General features: G+C 42.9%; 1 protein-coding gene across 6 annotated transcripts in view; it reads left to right on the top strand.

The window, feature by feature from the left end:
• Nucleotides 1–21,066, top strand: part of MTSS1 (MTSS I-BAR domain containing 1) — a 138,756-nt gene that overhangs the window by 101,011 nt on the left and 16,679 nt on the right. For all 6 annotated transcript variants that reach the window (XM_077271197.1, XM_077271196.1, XM_077271200.1 and 3 more), the window contains 6 exons: nt 12,204–12,288; nt 16,324–16,415; nt 16,565–16,639; nt 17,772–17,929; nt 19,393–19,500; nt 19,706–19,803. In XM_077271197.1, the coding sequence (XP_077127312.1) occupies nt 12,204–12,288; nt 16,324–16,415; nt 16,565–16,639; nt 17,772–17,929; nt 19,393–19,500; nt 19,706–19,803 (616 nt within the window). The remainder of the gene's footprint in view (nt 1–12,203; nt 12,289–16,323; nt 16,416–16,564; nt 16,640–17,771; nt 17,930–19,392; nt 19,501–19,705; nt 19,804–21,066) is intronic.

The following is a 21,066-nucleotide window of genomic DNA, read 5'->3' as shown; positions in this document are numbered from 1 at the left end:
TCGTATTACTTCCACCATATTACACCTCAAATGTATCCCTTTAAACGTACCTTTAAGAGGGTGTCGTTTATACAATTGTGACCCAAAGCATGAAGCTTTGGGAAGTTTTGTGGACATTTTTAACTAGATCATGGTCTTAAAATGTCATGTAAATTGGAATTAAATTTCTTGGAGGTATATTGGACATAATGCTGCAAGAAATGTCATGTCTTCCTGCAGATTTGGGTTATTTTGTCTAGTCTCTTAACATTTTTATGTTCCCTTTATGCTTCCTGAGTGGGCGGGTTCTTCCTGGTGTGCTGCTGGCTCTAAGCCAATCAGATGTCACCCTCTTGATACTTCCCTCTTATGAAACACTGAATAAAGAGATGCTGCAGCTGCATCCCCCTCCTCCCTGTTTTCTACTTACCTTTTTACTTTAGACTGATGTTTCGTGACTTTTGAGGCTTAAGAGAAAATATAACATCAAAGAACTGTAAGCAGATGGAAACTGATAAAAAAATACACGTTCCCTTTATTTCCCCAGCTAAATAATACAATATATAACTGATTTGATGGTTTTATGTTTTTTTTGTGTGTACACACTAAAATCCCCATCTTGGGAATGTGATCATATATGCGGAGTATCATTTAATTAATTTCCCCATAGTCATTCCAATTCTTAGAAATAGAGAAGAGCCCCATAGTACGGCACCAATTAGATAGTGTTTGTCTCTGTTGAACGCATGGAAAAAATTAAAGCTTCGGAATTAAATTGTGTCAAATTGGCTCAGTCAATATTGTTGAAAGTGCCAGAGGAAGTAAAATATAATGTTTTATTGTAAATGTCATTATTGTCAGATTTAGCATAAAGTAAATGTCAATGCTCCCAATTTAATATATCTTTATGGCGATAAGAGTTCTATTTTTTGATACAGAGCTCCAAATCCCCTGCATTGACATAGAGGTAAATGATTTAATTCTTGCTTACTGCAGCCACCACTAGGGGGAGCGTCAGAGCTTACTGTAGACAGTTTATACATTGGAATGAATAACAAAGCTGTATGCGGTAAGCTCTAGAGCTCCCCCCAGTGGTGAATGCAGGCAGTCAGAAGTAAGCAGATTAGAGTCCATTTGGATATTCTTTGCAATACTTACCTTGTACTGTTTTTGATCTACATCATGCTTTCCTCCAGGAGGGGCTTTTTGGTGAAAGTATCCAACGCCTCCCCTAGGCTTTTCTCTCTATTAATCGTAAAAATCTTTTAGACATTTTTTTTTTGTTTGTGGTCTTTTCATAAGTCCTCACCAAAACCAAAGTTCAAAAATGAATATTTTTTCTGTCCCAGTCCCGGACATCGTTTCATACCTTTACCGCAACCTGGACTGTTCTGAGCCTCCTAGTGGACGTCATTAGGTTGACAATCTTCTATAGGGCTTTCATCTTTGCCCTATTACATGTGCCGGTCTGCGTCATATCTATTGTATACTCGATCCTGATATTTGGAGCCTGTGACAACCACCAAGGATTTCTCCTTGAAACTGCGAATTACCAAGACCTATAGTGTGCAGTTCCCAGCACGTTATTTGCTTACAGTAATTCCTGGCCTGGGAATTTGTGAGGAATGGATTTGACATTTGCTACCATTGAAAAGTATTGTCTGTGTCCTTTACGATCTAAAGGCCCCGTCTCACATAGCGAGATCGCTAGCGAGATCGCTGCTGAGTCACTAGTTTTGTGACGCAACAGCGACCTCAGTAGCGATCTCGCTATGTGTGACACGTACCAGCGATCAGGCCCCTGCTGCGAGATCGCTGGTCGTGTCGGAATGGCCTGGACCTTTTTTTGGTCGTTGAGGTCCCGCTGACATCGCTGAATCGGTGTGTGTGACACCGATCCAGCGATGTCTTCACTGGTAACCAGGGTAAACATCGGGTTACTAAGCGCAGGGCCGCGCTTAGTAACCCGATGTTTACCCTGGTTACCAGCGTAAATGTAAAAAAAAAAAAACACTACATACTCACCATCTGATGTCCGTCAGGTCCCTTGGCGTCTGCTTCCTGCTCTGACTGCCGCCGTAAAGTGAGAGCACAGCAGTGACGTCACCGCTGCGCTCTGCTCTCACTGTACGGCGGCTCAGTCAGAGCAGGAAGCAGACGGCAAGGGACCTGACGGACATCAGATGGTGAGTATGTAGTGTTTGTTTTTTTTTACATTTACGCTGGTAACCAGGGTAAACATCGGGTTACTAAGCGCGGCCCTGCGCTTAGTAACCCGATGTTTACCCTGGTTACCCGGGTGCTGCAGGGGGACTTCGGCATCGTTGAAGACAGTTTCAACGATGCCGAAGTCGTTCCCCTGATCGTTGGTCGCTGGAGAGAGCTGTCTGTGTGACAGCTCCCCAGCGACCACACAGCGACAAAACAGCGACGCTGCAGCGATCAGCATCGTTGTCTGTATCGCTGCAGCGTCGCTGTGTGAGACGGGGCCTTTACTGTCATGTGATGGTGTTGTATTCACAATTTGATCTTTATCAACCTTGCAGAGTTTACAGTCAAGTCAGTGAGACCTTGTGCAGCCCGGTTGTTTGGCCCAGGAGGCAATGTCTTTATTGTGGCCGCAAGTGTTGGTCCCTAGTGTTAGTAGATCAACAGTCATTATGAGCATTTGTTCTAATACTGCCACAATGGTTAACAATTTAAATACTATATTACTGCATTTTATGTATAAAAAACTAATCTAATACTGCCCCATATATAAGAATATAACTACTACTAGATGGTTGCCCGATTCTAACGCATCGGGTATTCTAGAAAATGTATGTTCACGTAGTATATTGCCCAGCCACGTAGTATATTGCTGCTCCTATGTACAAGAATATAACTACTATAATACTGCCCCATGTATAAGAATATAACTACTATAATACTGCTCCTATGTACAAGAATATAACTACTATAATACTGCTCCTATGTACAAGAATATAACTACTATAATACTGCCCCTATGTACAAGAATATTACTACTATAATGCTGCCTCTATGTACAAGAATATAACTACTATAATACTGCCCCTATGTACAAGAATATAACTACTATAATACTGCTCCTATGTACAAGAATATAACTACTATAATACTGCCCCTATGTACAAGAGTATAGCTACTATAATACTGCCCCTATATACAATAATATAACTACTATAACACTGCCCCTATGTACAAGAATATAACTACTATAATACTGCTCCAATGTACAAGAATATAACTACTATAATACTGCCCCTATGTACAAGAATATAACTACTATAACACTGCTCCTATTTACAAGAATATAACTACTATAATACTGCCCCTATGTACAAGAATATAACTACTATAATACTGCCCCTATGTACAAGAATATAACTACTATAACACTGCTCCTATGTACAAGAATATAACTACTATAATACTGCCCCTATGTACAAGAATATAACTACTATAATACTGCCCCTATGTACAAGAATATAACTATTATAATACTGTCCCTATATACAAGAATATAACTACTATAATACTGCCCCTATGTACAAGAATATAACTACTATAATACTGCCCCTATGTACAAGAATATAACTACTATAATACTGCCCCTATGTACAAGAATATAACTACTATAATACTGCCCCTATGTACAAGAATATAAGATTATAATAAAGGGGTTGTCCAGACTTGAGGCTCAAGTATGCGGTAACTCTGAGACTGCAGAATTGTGCAGATTGCACGCCGTCAGGATTCTCTGGAGCTGGTAGCGGGTGGTCATGTGACGGCAATGATGCGATTTGCATACTTTCGGCCACATTCTGACTAGACGTGTTCAGCCTTTCTAAATTCACATGTGTTAAGTGAAGGTACGCACGTCTAGTTGTCATGTGACCACATATATGCAAATCGCATACTTGCCATCACACCCGACCCTGGTGCCTTAGAATCCTGACAGCGTGCACTGTGCGCATTCTGAAGTCTGCAGTCACATAGAATGACTGCAGACTTGAACTCCAGTCTTGATGCAGACTTTATATCGACATTCTTATCCTGGAGTCTTCCATCGCTTCTCCTTATGACTTCTATAAAAAAAACAACCTGTAATTCTGCTGGCTGTTCCAGTAAGTGTTTATATGAAGATTATCTAGAATTATCGGGTAGAGGGTGGAATCTTTTTTTCTAAGGAAAGTTTATTGAAACTTACACTGTAAACGGCAGAAATTTCTGGGAAATCTGTCGGCCGTAGAGGGATTTTGCAGAGGTAAGTGACTGGAATTAGGCACTGGAATTCTAGCCTATTGATATGTTACTTTACATAACAAAAATTCCAGTATTTTGCAATTAAAGTACGGAAATTGTTGAGAAACTGCAAATACTTTCCTTATCGTCTACTTTTTTGGGAGATTTCTCTTCTCTGAGGTCATTGCATTATCTTCAATGCGTCCACGTTTATATCCTTGCTCAGGGTTCGGAGCTTTGACTGGTTGCCCACCTCTATTGGCAATGTTTTGTTTTTTTACTGAATTTCATGTATTTGGGGATAAAAAAAAGTCACTTTTGCAATTACGGTAATTTTTATTAACAATTTTGCACCTTTTGACTTTTACAGATTTTTTTTTTTTTGTTCCATCAGCACATTCAACTTTGATGTGGTCTGTGGTCATAAATGAGCTGAGAGGAGCTCAGAAAAGGACAGATAAGAGTGACAAACTGGAGTATCAGAATGCGCTCACTGACGAAGTCTCAGTAAACTCATTCTACAGCTAGCAATAGAAAGCAAAAATCTTTAATGAGACCCAATTACAAAAGTAATTTTAAACCACAAATGCATGCATTAAAGAAAAAAAATGTCCTCAACGGTGGAAGCGATTAATTTATTTTGACTCTCTAGTGCAAAATGTCCCAGTAGTCAGACGTGCGTCCTTGTACTTGCAGCAGCTGAATGGCGTCCAACCCCTGCCCCATAAACTCCTGTTATTTTCTCCATCTTGGACGCCAGCTGTGTACACAGGACCTGATGAACGTAGACAGCCAGGGTCACACTCTAGACACAACTTGTGTTTGCTGTTACCTGCCCTGAAGCAATGGCCGAACTCTGCAGCAAACTGCTATGTGTCTCCTGGTAAACACTGGCTATAGAGCGGCCGGGGGGGCAGCCAGACCCCAGTGTCTCCCAAGAGCTGACATAAATGCTAACCAGAGAACGCCGATGATCCCGAGCCATTGGGCTTTTTATATTAAATAATCCACTGCCACGGAAAGTTTCATTAATTATCTACCTGTCCTCGGTATACCGCAAAGCTGTATTCAGAGTTCTGCAGACTTCAGAGCTGAACTCGCTCCGCTTTTTTTTTTTTGGGTGGAGTACAGAAATCATGACAAAATTCATATCTCGTTATATCAGAGCTTCGCTATTAGGACGGTATCTGACAACCAACTTGCTGGCTGTTTCCAAAAAAAAGAATCATCACGGGTGAGATTTCAGGTGTGAACGCAGCTCTAGGGGAAAATCAGAATAATTTATGCACGGCCAAAGTCCTCAAATTACAAAACTGCATGGATTGAGCTGTTTTCTGTTCAGGATCATGGAGGGGAGTCCTGAAATAACCCCTTTAACTGAGGGTCAATGTGTGTAAAGTAACTAATATAATTTATTAATAAAGTTACTTACGGTAAATGGTTTATTCTCCTGTTCATAAATGGGTATTATTGGATAGTACTTGTAATTACAAGCAATTTTGCAATTTACGGCTTGTTACCTTGGCGACCGACCACCGCTGATAGGTGGCTACAAGCTTTTTTCTATTGAGCTTCTACTGAAGCAGGGCAGGATTGCTGGAGCGTGCCGTTACCTCCTAATCCTGGCCAGATTCAGCGGCACTGTTTACAGGCTAGACTGCAACGGTGGTCGGTCACCTAGGCAACTTGCTGTAAATAAAAGTGTTAATATCTCAAGAACGGTCTCACATTTTTATTAGTAGTAAATTGCAAAAGTTATTGTATTTGCAAGCACTATCTGACAATATATCCTTCTATGAAGATGGCAATAACTATTTAAAGGGGTTGTACTACTACGTATATTTGTCACCTAGACACAGGGTAAATGTATGATAGCTGGAAATCCAGTCATCAAAAGGATGGGGGTCTCAGGTACCCCTGTGTGAATGGAGCCGTGGTGTGCATGCTTAATTACCGCTCCATTCACTTTACAAAAACAGCACCACTCCTGTCTTCAGGTTGTGTGTGGTATAGCATTTTAGTCCTGTTCACTTCTAGGAGCTGAGCCATACTTTACGAACGCGGACTTGCTAACTCCATTGCTAAATCTGTTTTATCGTGGACATCCCTTTAATATCTGGTTTAAGTCCATACATATATATATATATATGTATGTATGTGTGTGTATATAAGCACAGTAGGCCTCATTTATCAAAACAGTCTGTTGCCGTTGCTCATAGCAACCAATCAGAGCTCGGCTTACATGTTTTAAACGGCTCTAGTAAGATGAAAGCTGCTCTGTGATTGGTTGCTATAAACAGCAAAGTCAGGTTTTTCTTTTTTGAGGCAATTGTGATAAATGTACCCCACAACTTTGAATGCTTAGTGTCTGGGAACATAATGAGACGTCCCCATGTGCCGGAGCATTAGACGAGGCGCTTAGTCAGCGCTCGCCCGTTCTGACCATCTGCTTCAGAAGACGGATATTATCCTGTCGCATTGGCCAAGGATGACACTTGTGGAAAATACTTTGTAGTACTCGAGTAGATGAAATCACGAAGGTGCTAATTACTCATCCCGAGCACAGGGGCCGCTCCGCCTGAGTATCTGCGCTGTCTTGTATAGCGCTTGGGCTCAGTTCTCTTAACTTAAAGGGGAACTCCACCTTTTAAACGTGATAAAATGCTTTTCTGATTATTGTATTGCAGCAGCACAAACTGTTGTTGAGATCAGGTCATTTTTGAAGGTATTTTAGAGAGATGCGCTGTCCCTTTAATTTGGAAATTGAGACCCTCACTAGACAGAAAGGGGCCCCTGTGGAAGAACAATATATGGACCCTTTGCAGTTCAATAGCTCATCATAATGCACAACTCCACCTGTTTTATAGGTGGGAATGGGCCCTGTAACCTCTAGGGCCCCTGCCAGTGGTAGTTCTTGGACTTTATAGTCATTCCGTCCTTCCTGTAGTAGACATTAGCCCCCTATGCGCTGACTTATTAGCCATCTTGAGTCATGATCCTTATGGCTTTGAGTCTCCAGAAGAAGAGCTGCAGTGTAAAGCATGGAGAGAGCGCTCCATACTGCTGGCACTGCATTAGTGGAGCTATAAGCGGCCATCGGCGTAGTGTCTTATATTGAAGAATCAAGACCACACAAGAAGAGGACCCACGCTGAGCGGTCTTGTCGGCCATTGAGTTACCTGTTGTCGTGGCAACAACATATCGCAAAGGCCGAGTTTACTTACAAAAATATTGATTGGTGTACAATTAAGTGCTGCAGAAGGTGGGGGAAGGGGAAACAATGTAAAGGCATGAGACGTGTACAGGTGACATACCGTATGGCGAGGCACTAAGGCCCTGATCATTGCCAGGGCGGGCAGCAACGGGCAAGAGCCAGTGACACATTTCCTAGGGCACCTCAGAGAGCAGGACCCCCCGGACCAAACTATGACCTCTCAGTATTATTTAGCTGTGTAAATTGGTATTTTTAAGCATTCATTATAATGTATTATGACGGTATTATTATCTGCGCACTATAGGGCTGTATTATACAAGACCTGCTGTCACCAGGTCAAAAGGGGCCACTTTTTGCTCTCATTTTATTGAGTATGCCATTTGTTATTTTAATTAAAACTCTATATAGTTCTAGAAGTATGGGCCTTTTCATTTAATGCTAATTTCTTTGGTCATTACCAAATGGGTGTGGCTTACAGGGTAATAATCCAAAGCAGCCTAAGGACACTGCTCGGAGACTGAGAAATCAATCGTAGCCATATTGGTTCAGATTCCCCCATATACAGATCCAGCTGGTGTAAAAGCAGTGCTTCCTGGGAAAAAATATGCAGATTAGCTAAACTTGCCTCCTTTTTCTGCCTCTCCAGTGCCACCTATAGGAAGCTATTTCATAAGGCATTGTATAGAGAAATGGTTAAAGGGGATTTTTTTTTATTTTTTTTAGTATAATCCTTCCTGATTTATGATGTGTACAGTATCTTGTAATCAGACCACCGGCGGTGCCCGTCTCTGTGCCAGTGTTGATATAAAGTAGGCCTTGTGGCTTTATTACGAGGGAACGCACTAATATTTTTCCCCGTCTGGTAGCGGCAGCAGCTGGAGCGCGGCGGACGCTGTCATAATATCGCTCCGGAGTTTATAAAACATTCCGTCCTCGTTAGTTGAATTCCATCATGTCCGTACATTCTGCTGTCACGGCCGCAGCCTCAGGTTGACCCGGGCCGTCTTGGCAGAGGGCACACGGACTTCTCCGCCGTAATGAGCACGTTGCTGCCGCAGGTTCCTTAATTATAAGATGCCTTCCATTTCCTGAACATTTATAGGCGCGCTCCGTCCACCTGCTATTTCCAAAAACCCCAGGATTCTTTCTTTTGTGGCCCGGGTGCTGTAATTGTCAACATATGGCGGCAGCAGAAAACTCCCTTAACTGATTGTGCGCCTTTTCCTGATGCTTAACGTGATTGTCTGCAGCCTGGATGGAGCTAATCGGCAATAAACCTCACCCTAGATGCAGCTTTGGGTGTAACTAGAGCACTTGTCACATTAGAGAATGCTCTGTGCCAGTGCTGAAACAGCAAGGAAGAGTGGGGGCGTGCGAGGTTCTTTATCGCTAAGCTAACAGAAATCCCAAATATTTTGTGAGCTGCTTTGGATGTGACTAGAGAATAATCTCTCATGCCGCACTACAGCGGAATTTTCTATATAGATGATGAAAGAGCACAAGGCAGCAATGCGAGATTAGATAATAGCATTTGGAACAGTTTGAAATTTCTCCATTTTCGAATGCAGCTTTGAATGTAACTGGAGTATCACCCTCCGCCCCCCACACACGCTGCGTGACAGCAGAGAATGCTATGTCTCAGCGCTGACAAAAGCAGGAGTTATGTGACGTTGTGAGCCTGGAGCTTACAGGTATCCAGCAGGGGTCTAAGGAGTAACGTTTCTCCTTGTAGAGAATGACAGACCAAACCTGGCATGTCTGCGTGAGGAGACTTATAAGTCATGCAATTTGCATATTTAATTTCCCAGAGGAGCATGCATGGCTTAAAAGGTCTCCTCACTCTGACATGCCAGGCTTGGCATGTCACTCTCCACAAGGAGAAAGTTCAGAGCCTCTCACTTAGCCAAATCAGATCTCATACTTTGCCCTGATGAGGGGCAACACCCCGAAACAGTGTCTGCAAATTGAGATTTTGATTAGGCTTTTATCCCAAGTCATATTGCAAGGCTTGTTAAAGACTCAATATTGACTTTTAAGATCGCTGCTTTCAATGGGCGGCGCTAAAGTTCTAGTCCTCCCAGCAGCAAATTTTGTGAGCAGCTTTCGATGGGACTAGAGAAAAATCTCTCATACTGCACTATAGCAGAATGTTCTGTATAGATGCTGAAAGCGCAATGGGCAGTAATGAGACGCTAGGTAATGTAGTTTGGAGCATATACAAATGTCTCCATTTTTTTAATGCAGCTTTGACTGTGACTGGAGTGTCACCCTCCGCCCCACATACACACTGCGTGACAGCAGAGAATGCTAGGTGTCAGCACTGAAAAAGCAAGAGGATTGTGGAGTTGTGAGGTTTCAATTGTGGCCCTAACCTAAGGTGGACATGGCCCAGCGGCCACCATTCATGCTATTGTACGATTAGACGTAATATCACAGCGCAGTTCACATTGGATGTGTTCGGAGTAGAAATTTCTCCTTCAACGCGGTTTCTACAAATGACACAAAAAAGGCTTTAATACCAGCAATAAATTACTGTAGCTAAATAGCGCCCCTGTGTGGTGGATTTTAGTATTGCACCCACTGAAGTTTCAGTCTTTCTACAACAGAAATTCCGGGAATGCAAATTACTTCCATTGTTCACAATCGTTCCCTAATAAGGTGTCATTTCTAAAAAGACAGTTCATTGTTGGCTGTATGGTATTGCCGGCGGCCACATCAGTCTTCGGTCTAACCACAAATCAATTCTTTTTGTTTTGTTTTTTTCTCTTTTTTAAAGAGCCTTGTAATATAATAAATCTACTTTGTTCTCTCCTTAATCTAAAATCTAAAAATAAATCTCTGAAAATTCATATATATATTGTAGAAGTTTAAAAGAATTATGTATTCGTAAAATTAGTTATGGTTTGAATCAAGTTTTTACATTTTTTTTAAATAATTTTTTGGTGATTTTTGCTTATAATTTGCCATATCAATAACTATAAAAAATAATTTTTAAATCTATCAGTTTTACGCACAATAGAGTGATAGTTCCTGTTTTCTAGAGATTATTTTTCAGTAGTCAGCTCATTATTATCACAGACGTAATTACAATGAACGGTAATGCTTATTTATCCAATAGATGATACAGGATCCATCATTCACAATAGGAGATTTCACAGCTCACCGCCTCCTCCTGTACAATGACTGATAACACCTCTATATACAGTAGATAACACAGGATCCACCATTCACAATAGGTGATATCACAGCTCACCTCCTCCTGTACAATGACTGATAACACCTCTATATACAATAGATAACACAGGATCCACCATTCACAATAGGTGATGTCACAGCTCACCTCCTCCTCCTGTACAATGACCGATAACACCTCTATATACAGTAGATAACACAGGACCCACCATTCACAATAGGTGATGTCACAGCTCACCTCCTCCTGTACAATGACTGACAACACCTCTATATACAGCAGATAACACAGGATCCACCATTCACAATAGGTGATGTCACAGATCACCTCCTCCTCCTGTACAATGACCGATAACACCTCTATATACAGTAGATAAAACAGGATCCACCATTCACAATAGGTGATGTCACAGCTCACCTCCTCCTCCTGTACAATGACTGATAACACCTCTAGATACAGTAGATAAAACAGGATCCACCATTCACAATAGGTGATGTCACAGCTCACCTCCTCCTCCTGTACAATGACTGATAACACCTCTATATACAGTAGATAACACAGGATCCACCATTCACAATAGGTGATGTCACAGCTCACCTCCTCCTCCTGTACAATGACCGATAACACCTCTATATACAGTAGATAACACAGGACCCACCATTCACAATAGGTGATGTCACAGCTCACCTCCTCCTGTACAATGACTGACAACACCTCTATATACAGCAGATAACACAGGATCCACCATTCACAATAGGTGATGTCACAGATCACCTCCTCCTCCTGTACAATGACCGATAACACCTCTATATACAGTAGATAAAACAGGATCCACCATTCACAATAGGTGATGTCACAGCTCACCTCCTCCTCCTGTACAATGACTGATAACACCTCTAGATACAGTAGATAACACAGGATCCACCATTCACAATAGGTGATATCACAGCTCACCTCCTCCTCCTGTACAATGACTGATAACACCTCTATATACAGTAGATAACACAGGATCCACCATTCACAATAGGTGATATCACAGCTCACCTCCTCCTCCTGTACTATGACTGATAACACCTCTATATACAGTAGATCACACAGGATCCACCATTCACTATGATAAAATAAATAAAACTTGGTTTACATTTCCCTGTCTGCTCCGTTTTATCACTTCCCTGTCCCCCTCCAGCCGTTACTTCTGTCTCCTGATTTTTTTATGCAGCTGCTTCAGTCAATCACCCTCCATAGTCGTGATCTGCTGCAGTCAGTGATTGGCTGCAGCGGTCACATGTCTGTGGCAGGACGTCAGTGCTGTAGCTGGACTTGCAGAGGCTAGTGGATGATTAGTAAGGTGACTTTATGACTTGTGTTATTATTTTATGTCACTCTAAGGTGTTAATTAGCTGGAGAACTCCTATACTTAGTAAAATAAACTCAATGATACATTCCTACTAATGATTTTGCTGAGCGTGTCCCTTTAAGAGATTTCTGCTATGTGTAATGTGTTTATGGTTTATGTGATAGAATTAATGATCATACATATTTTCCTTCTTACAGGGGCCACTAGAGAAGTTGGTTCTGCTTTGACCAGAATGTGTATGAGACATCGCAGCATAGAGTCCAAACTCCGACAGTTCTCCAGGTCAGTATGTGCCGATCCTTAAAGAGGAAAAAGTTGGAGTAAAAGGTGCACATTTATTAAAAGACTGACAATTTTAGCAGATTTCTGACTCTGATCACCAGCTATGAGCAAGTGTAGCTTTACACAGAAGTTTTGGGACATTTTCTGGCTCATGTTTAATGGGGTTTACCAAGAATAACTTTTTAGTCCGTATTGGTTTCCAATAGATTATAATGATAAATTCAGGTGTTACACAACGTCCACTGGTCCAGCACTACCTCTCTGCATTACTGCGGTTTGACAAGCTGCAGCAGTAATATCGCTCGGGTTAGTGCTATCTACATTGGCAGAGCCACTGTTCCCAGTGATTGGCTGCAGTGGTCACATGCACCGTAATCATGACATGAGCCTGTTAGACCAGAGTGGCGGGGCTAGACCTTTGTAATGGCGGGGCTGGACCTTTGGAGTGGTGGCGCTGGACCTTTGGAGTGGCGGGGCAGGACCTTTGGCGTGGCAGCGGGGCTGGACCTTTGGTGTGGCGGCGGGGGCTGGACCTTTTGGACTTGCGGGGCTGGACCTTTGGCGTGGCGGCGGGGCTGGACCTTTGGCGTGGCGGGGCTGGACCTGTGGCGTAGCTGGACCTTTGGTGGAGTGGCGGGGCTGGACCTTTGGCGTTGCGGGGCTGGACCTTTGGCGTGGCGGCGGGGCAGGACCTTTGGCGTGGCGCGGGGCAGGACCTTTGGCGTGGCGGCGGGGCTGGACCTTTGGAGTGGCGGGGCTGGACCTTTGGCGTGGCGGCGGGGCAGGACCTTTGGCGTGGCGGCAGGGCTGGACCTTTGGCATGGCGGGGCTGGACCTGTGGCGGGGCTGGACCTGTGGCGGGGCTGGACCTTTGGAGTGGCGGGGCTGGACCTTTGGAGTGGCGGGGCTGGACCTTTGGAGTGGCGGGGCTGGACCTTTGGCGTTGCGGGGCTGGACCTTTGGCGTGGCGGCGGGGCAGGACCTTTGGGGTGGCGGGGCTGGACCTGTGGCGGGGCTGGACCTTTGGGGTGGCGGGGCTGGACCTGTGGCGGGGCTGGACCTTTGGTGTGGCGGTGGGGCTGGACCTTTGGAGTGGCGGGGCTGGACTTTTGGAGTTTTTTTGTTTTTTTTTTTTTAGTTTTTGCTGAGAACAATGCACAAAAAAATAATCAAAATTTACCACAATTTGCAACTTTTTCTAGTTCAGTTTACTCCGAAAAGCTGGTGTAATCTGAATAATAAATGTGGGCCATAGAGTGTTAAAGGGATATTCTGTACTGAAACACTTCTAGTTTATTCCCAGAATAGGCATTGATCGGAGGTCGTCCAGAAGGACTTTCATTGATGGCAAAAAATGGTGATCCCTGGTCTACCGCATGCCCAACTGTGCTGAGTTGATGCCAAACTTGAGTTCTCTTGCACCATTCAGACAGTAGCGACCATAACTTTTCTAAAAACTTTGATTTTATTTTTTTAGGCTGCATTTTGGCTGCGCTCTTGAGTTAAACACATGTTTTTCCTTATTTTGTCTTGAAATGACGCACTGCCTAAATTACACGGCACTTTGCAATAATATTGTTATATTGTGGGGTTTGGATGCTGGAAGATGCGGCGCCTCTTTGGCTCGATCTTCCTCGCTCACAGATCTTTGGATTCATTACATTTTCCGCCCGCGCTATCTAAACATGAATTATGGAAATGATCTTTTATTTTCCAAACAAATCTCCTCCACACGAGCTGCGCGTTTATCGTCGTCTCCTTATGATGGCCGCTTATCCACCTAAACTTAACACCTAGACGAGCACGGCGTCCACGTGTCCTCCCGAATAACACCAGGACAATCGCACTCTTGTTGTAGAGATCACATGACTGCAATCTAGACGTGCGCGCCTTGTTTTTAGTCCTTTTTAGAGCCCGTCTGGTTTAGAAAATCCATTTTCCAATACTCTGTTGGGGAATCCTGATTTATTAGTGGAAGGTTCCACCATTCAGGGTCCTCATCTGTCAGAAAATGGCTACAAATAGCGTCTCTGGAGGACCATATTTTAGATGAGTAACGTATTGATTTCAGTAGGCACCATGTAATGTTTCACTTCACCTGTGGTGGCGCTGCAGGGAAGTTGAGCACTAGTTTTGGACCTGCCATAGATTATAATTGATTGTTGGGGTCACCACAGCAGGATATTGTGTGGTTATCTTAATTTGAGACCCTACTAACTGAACCCAATAGATATCGTATGGCAAAAGGTAAAGAATGCAATATTCCAAAAATCTCCAACCTATGTCTCTGCCATACCCATACCTGAGAGACCTGATGAAGGAGTTGGTCCAACTCCGAAACGTGTTGTTTAAAAACCTTTCCTTTACTCTATCTCTGGACATCTGTTTCCACTGGCAGCACCCAGCCAATGCCGCAGTCATGACTGCCTGCAGCTTTTACTTTGCCCTCTTGTCTTGGCCGATGAAAAGCACTGGAAGTGCTCAAGTGTCTTTTATCCCACATGGGAATTGTAAAAAGCTAAAAGCGCTAAGGGTGAGTCTATTATGAATTGTGTCGGTCCTCTCCGTACAATGGGGGTGATTCTACGGGTTCCGATTTGCCAGCTAAATTTGGGGACTTGAACACTTCAAAAATATATTTTAAAAAAGGCATAAAAAATGCTCACGATTTTACTGCAAATTGTTTTTATTTTGCATTTTCTGGGGGGTGAAAAATATATATTTTTTACACATGTCAACTTGTGTCACCTGCATCGTCCATTCTACTCTAAACCTTTACTTTCCACAACCTAAGTCCCGTAGTTTCACTATTGCCCTCCATGGGTCTTGTCCACAGCTCTGCCTTTCTTTTCTATTCTACCCTCTCCATTTTGCCTCCTCATCTAAGCACCATTCACTCTGTTCCCAGCCTTTCTTCATTGCCTGCGTTACTCCTTCACCTTTCAGTTTAAACGCATCGTCCATTCTACACTCCACACCTCTTCCTCTGCTCTCCGCTTCTTCCCTCCTTCTTTCTACTCTCCCTGATTTCCATCCTCCATTCTATTCACAATATACTCATCATTCACTCTTGTCTCCTACTGGATTATTCTGCCCTTCATCTCTTTCCTCTTCCACTCTACTTCCTAATTTTTCTCATCATTCACTTTCTTCTCAAACTCTTCCATCCTCTACTCCACCATCTGTATTCTTTCATAATAGCCTACTCTACTCTTCTTCTCTTACTCTTTCCTTCATATTTACACTCATAGTCAATTCTACCCTCCTTAACTTCTCATTCTTATGTTTATAGTCCACTTTTTTCCTCTCCATTCTCCTCTCCAGGTTTTCCATCGTCTCTTCTTGTCTTTTCTCTTCAAGTCTACTTCTTCTCATCGTCCTACTCTCTCTATTCTATCCTCTTCTCTACTCATTCATACGATCTCCACTCATGGCCTTCTCTACTCTTCATCTCTTCCTTCGTATTCCTCACCTTCTCATCATTTCCTCTGCTCTCCACTTTTTTTCTCCTCTCCTTGTCTTCCATTCTCCATTTCATTCACAATGTACTCATCATTCGCTGTTCTCCGGTGACCATTTTGCTCTTCATGCCTTTCCTCTTCCATGCTACTTCCTTTTTCTTCTCACCATTCATTCTACATTTTATCTCTTCTGTCCTCCTCTCTACTTATCATTCACACTGTCTTCCACTTCTGCTTATTGACTTCTCTGCTCTTCATCCTCTTCGTCTGTCCTTCGTATTTCCACTCATCACCCATTCTATTCTCCATTAATTCCTGGCATTATCTCTGCTTTCTACTTCTTTTCTTCTCTTCGACATTCTACTCTTCAAGTCTTCCATCCCCTTCACCACTCATAATATACTCATCATTTTAACAATTCGCCAACTCTTCTATCATCCCTTATTTATTTTCTTGCCTTTAGGCTCCCAAAAGCAATGTCCCGATACAAACTAAGACTGTGTATGTGATTGTTGTCCACCTCACAATACCATTATGGCTTGTTACTAAACCATTTGTTGTGTGTGCGTTACAGCGCTCTGATTGACTGTCTGATCAACCCGCTACAAGAGCAGGTAGAAGAATGGAAGAAGGTAGCTAATCAGCTTGACAAGGATCACGCAAAAGGTAAGGATATCCTACTTGGACATCGTAGAAGCTTACTTACTTTATATATCATGCTCTGTATGTAATAAAGCCGATACTACAAAACCATCCACCTCTAGACACAAATCCATAAGATTTCCTAAGCTATAATCTTCATAAATATCTTTCAGAATACAAAAAGGCTCGTCAAGAGATTAAGAAGAAGTCATCAGACACCCTCAAACTGCAGAAAAAAGCCAAGAAAGGTAATTCTGGATTTCTTATACATGTGACATCATAAGAATGACATCATCATTCTTTCATTTATGTGAAGTATCTCAGAAGAGGAAAGTCATCGAGAAAAGGATCCAAAAGGAAAAAAAAATTGTTTCCTGTGATGGAAGCCAGGGAAATCTGGATGTGTGGATTACATTATTTTCTAGATATTTAGTGCTCTATAATTATAGATAGATAGATAGGCAGATATCTCCCCAACATCGATGATGGGTCTTACATGGTGGCACCTAATTGTCAGATATGCCACAAAGGCACCTACCAGTGAAGAGTTATCATCTACTTTCTTCCTTAGAGAACTTAAAGGGAACCTGTCACCCCCAAAATCGATGGTGAGGTAAGCTCACCAGCATCAGGGGCTTATCTACAGCATTCTGTAATGCTGTAGATAAGCCCCTGATGTTACATGAAAGAGGAGAAAAAGACGTTAGATTATACTCACCCAGGGGCGGTCCCGCCGCGGTCCGGTCCGATGGGTGCCTCCGGTCCGCTCCGGCGCCTCCCATCTTCAAACGATGATGTCCTCTTCGGGTCTTTATGCCGCGGCTCCGGCGCAGGCGTACTTTGTCTGCCCTGTTGAGGCCTCTCTGACCTTTCCGGCGCCTGCGCACTGCAGTACTTTGCTCTGCCCTCAACAGGGCAGACAAAGTACGCCTGCGCCGGAGCCGCGGCATAAAGACCCGAAGAGGACATCATGGAATGAAGATGGGAGGCGCCGGAGCGGACCGGAGACACCCATCCGACCGGACCGCAGCGGGACCGCCCCTGGGTGAGTATAATCTAACGTCTTTTTCTCCTCTTAAAGGTTACATCGGGGGCTTATCTACAGCATTACAGAATGCTGTAGATAAGCCCCTGATGCCGGTGAGCTTACCTCACCAGCCATTTTGGGGGTGACAGGTTCCCTTTAAAGCTCCTACACCCAAATCCAATGTCTGTAAGAGGTCCTCTTCGACCAGGTGTCATTTATAGTGGTCCTCTTATGTGGAAGAATGATTTTGGGACCCCTTCAGGCACCAGCGCCTGGATGTGACTGCTACGTCTGCACCCTCTATAACTACACCCCAGCGAGATGCTGACAGTGTGACTTGGTTGTGTTTGCAGGTAGAGGAGATATACAGCCTCAGCTGGACAGCGCTTTACAAGACGTCAATGACAAGTACCTTCTCCTGGAGGAGACGGAGAAGCAAGCCGTCAGGAAAGCGCTTATTGAGGAACGCAGCCGCTTCTGTTCCTTCATTTCCATGCTCCGGCCTGTCATCGTACGTCTTTGCCATTCTTTATCCTTCCCTGAATTGTTTTGATTAGGTTCTCAGATTTTGTCCACTTAAAAATGTATCCATGTGATAATTAAATGTTCTACAACTTCCTAAAATATTTTGAAGGACATTTATCATTTCACTTGTGACTTTTTTTGTTGTTGCAAATTTCTACATTCAATTGTCATAAATGTCAAATTTATCAATGTTTATGACACCATTGTTTAGTACTAATACCAAAACTTAAATAAATATTTGACATATTGGTCTTAGGCTTTTATGTTACATTACGAAGTGTACCACTATGCTTAAAAGTTACATTTGTGAAATTTGCACCAAATTTATCATATCTTTAAGAATGTAGTAAAATTGCTTAGTTACGTAATTCACACGGCAACACTTCCTAGTCATATGTCTGGAAAGGGCTGTAGACTTGAGACCTGTGTCTCAACTGTCAGAGGAGAGCTATATTGTAAGCGCAGATATGTCAGTCAGAGAAATGCTGCAACATCAAAAGAAATAAATCTCTTCGCTGACTGACTCAGTATGGAGATCTAAGTTTGGAGAAACAAAATCTTTGTCTCATGGAAGTATGTGTGCTTATGCTACAGCTCTTCTTTCAGCTGAGACAGGGGTCTCGAGAGCAGCATTTCTTCAGACTGCAGGGTTTTTTTCACTTTCAACCCACCAAGTGTGTTTGGTTTTCCTTCTATGATGCTTTCCACTCAAAATACGGCCTTGCCCACAGATAAGTTCTATGGTATACGCCCAGATGGTTGAAGGATAAATTTGCATAATTTAGGAACTGAGTGTCACAGAAGAAAAAGAATAACTGTTCTAGAATCAGTAGAAAAACAGCAATTAGAGGAGCTACTCTGTTTAAATTAAAAAGTTTTTTGAAACATCGTTGTTTCATGGAAGTATGTGTGCTTATGATACAGCTCCTCTGTCAGCTGAGACACAGGTCTCGAGAGCAGCTTTTCTTCAGACTGAAGGTTTTTTTTTTCCTCTTCAACCAATTGAACGTATTCCACAGAACTTCTCTGTAGGCATTTGGATTTCCTTCTCTGATGCTTGCCACTCAGAATATGGCATTGGCCACAGAGAAGTTCTATGGTATATGCCCAGATGGTTGAAGGACAAATTTGTATAATGTAGGAACGGAGTGTCACAGAAGAAAAAGAAAAACTCTTCTAGAATCAGTATAAAAACGGCAATTGTAGGGGCTATTCTGTTTAAATTAAAAAGTCCAGCGAAATGTCCCCTCTAAGGGACTTTTCAACCAACCTCTTTCATTCCCTGTCAATCTAGTAAACGTTAGAAGTGATATTAGTGGGGCAAGAGAGTGATGGCACAATGGTGGCTTCTACTGTTCCGGGAACAATTTCTCCTATTGTTGGGATCAACAGTGGTCGGATTTTGCCGCTTCTGACCTTATGACTTTTTTTTTTCCATCTTGTGAACAGGAGGAAGAGATTTCGATGTTGGGGGAGATCACACATTTACAGACAATATCTGAAGACCTGAAAACCCTCACCATGGATCCACATAAGCTACCATCTGCCAGTGAACAGGTGACGGATCTAACTCAATAGTCCATTGGCATGGATTCTATTGTTCCCTGGTATCAGCCATTTGATGCCAGTGTTTTTCAATGTTATTATTGGCATGCAGTCCACATAGATTCCTGCCCCCACAATCACCGCTGTATATACAATGATCACTCGCTATCATGTTGACATTTCGGTATGGATTCTGAGATTTTTTATGTGTCAACAGGTGATTCACGATCTGAAAGGCTCAGACTATAACTGGTCTTATCAGACTCCGCCATCGTCACCGAGTACTACCATGTCTCGCAAGTCCAGTGTCTGCAGGTAGGTGACCGGGGGAGGTCTCTGTTGTGACAAGATATTTCGTCACTTGAACTTACTTTGGTGGTTGACAGTTAGCAGCGGTGCCGCATGTCAATCACCTGGTGGAGGGGGTGGAGTTATGCCGAAAGTGGAGTCAGGAGCTCCGCCCAGAGCACTTCCAGCATATTTGTAGATCACTTCTAAAGTGGATTTCTCTTCAACAGAACAGTGTTTTTGTGCAATAAGGGTGTGGATTCACTTGTGTTCTTACAAACCACCGACATATGTAATCGGTTGGGGGGGGCTAGAATGAGTTGACAGATTCCCTTTAACAATGTTGTTTGATATTAGAAAAAATATGCGATGGCAGCATGTTTGGAAAGTAATCAATAACATTTTTACTAATTCTTTTCAACCCTTTTATTACTCAAGTTATGTGGAGAACCTCTAAGATCCTAAATCCTCCTTGATTGGGAAAACCGCTCCTATATTCCCATTTTGTTCTCTGAATGTTAGTTACAGTGATAGTTAAAAGGGTTGTCCATACAAATGTCATAATGGGGTCATCAACTTAGGACCTCCCTCCATTATCTAGAGCAGTGCGCTGCTGGAGGACCCAAATTGGCGCCTTGTAGTACCACAGTTTGCCTATAGTGGCCACAGCAGTAAAATGTAAAACATCCACATGACATAAGAGCCAATCGCCAGATCTTTTTGCTTTTTTGGACCTGATCTCCAGCACGACGCTCAGAGAAGGTGAGACAGCCACTTAAATTTGACAAGGTAGCAGACAGTAATCTTAATTGCAATTTCCTAATTCCCTCCATTATTATGATGGGTTGTTGGCTACAGCGGGTAAGATAGGACCAGGTGGTCATCTTCTGCCAAGAGTTGGATTTATTTCCTCACCTGGATGTTGAAAGCCTAAGTTCTTGAGATTGAGGTAGTCGGCTTTTAGGCTGTAGGGTTTGGTCACTTAGGTGGAAGGAGAGACCTTCTAAGCGGTAAACTTTTGTTATTTAGTTTTGCCAGAAAAGTCGATGACCAATCTTTTTGATTGCTCCACCACTTTCATGTGCCAGTATAATCCTGTATTAATTAATGACCATCAGATTTTATTGAAGGGAGGACTTAATTTTGGGGTGAGGATTGGTTTATGATGGTACATGTTATTTTGCAAGTTAACCTGTTCATACCTGGTGTAACCAGAGCCTGTAATCTAGCGATACAGTAGGAGAGGACCTGTCGTTGTGTCACATCGACCTCCATGTATAATGCATGGAG

This window comes from Ranitomeya variabilis, chromosome 6 (genome assembly GCF_051348905.1).
Source record: "Ranitomeya variabilis isolate aRanVar5 chromosome 6, aRanVar5.hap1, whole genome shotgun sequence".
Lineage (NCBI taxonomy): Eukaryota > Metazoa > Chordata > Amphibia > Anura > Dendrobatidae > Ranitomeya > Ranitomeya variabilis.
The sequence above is the reverse complement of the archived record's forward strand: the minus strand, read 5'-3'. Positions and strand labels throughout refer to the sequence as shown.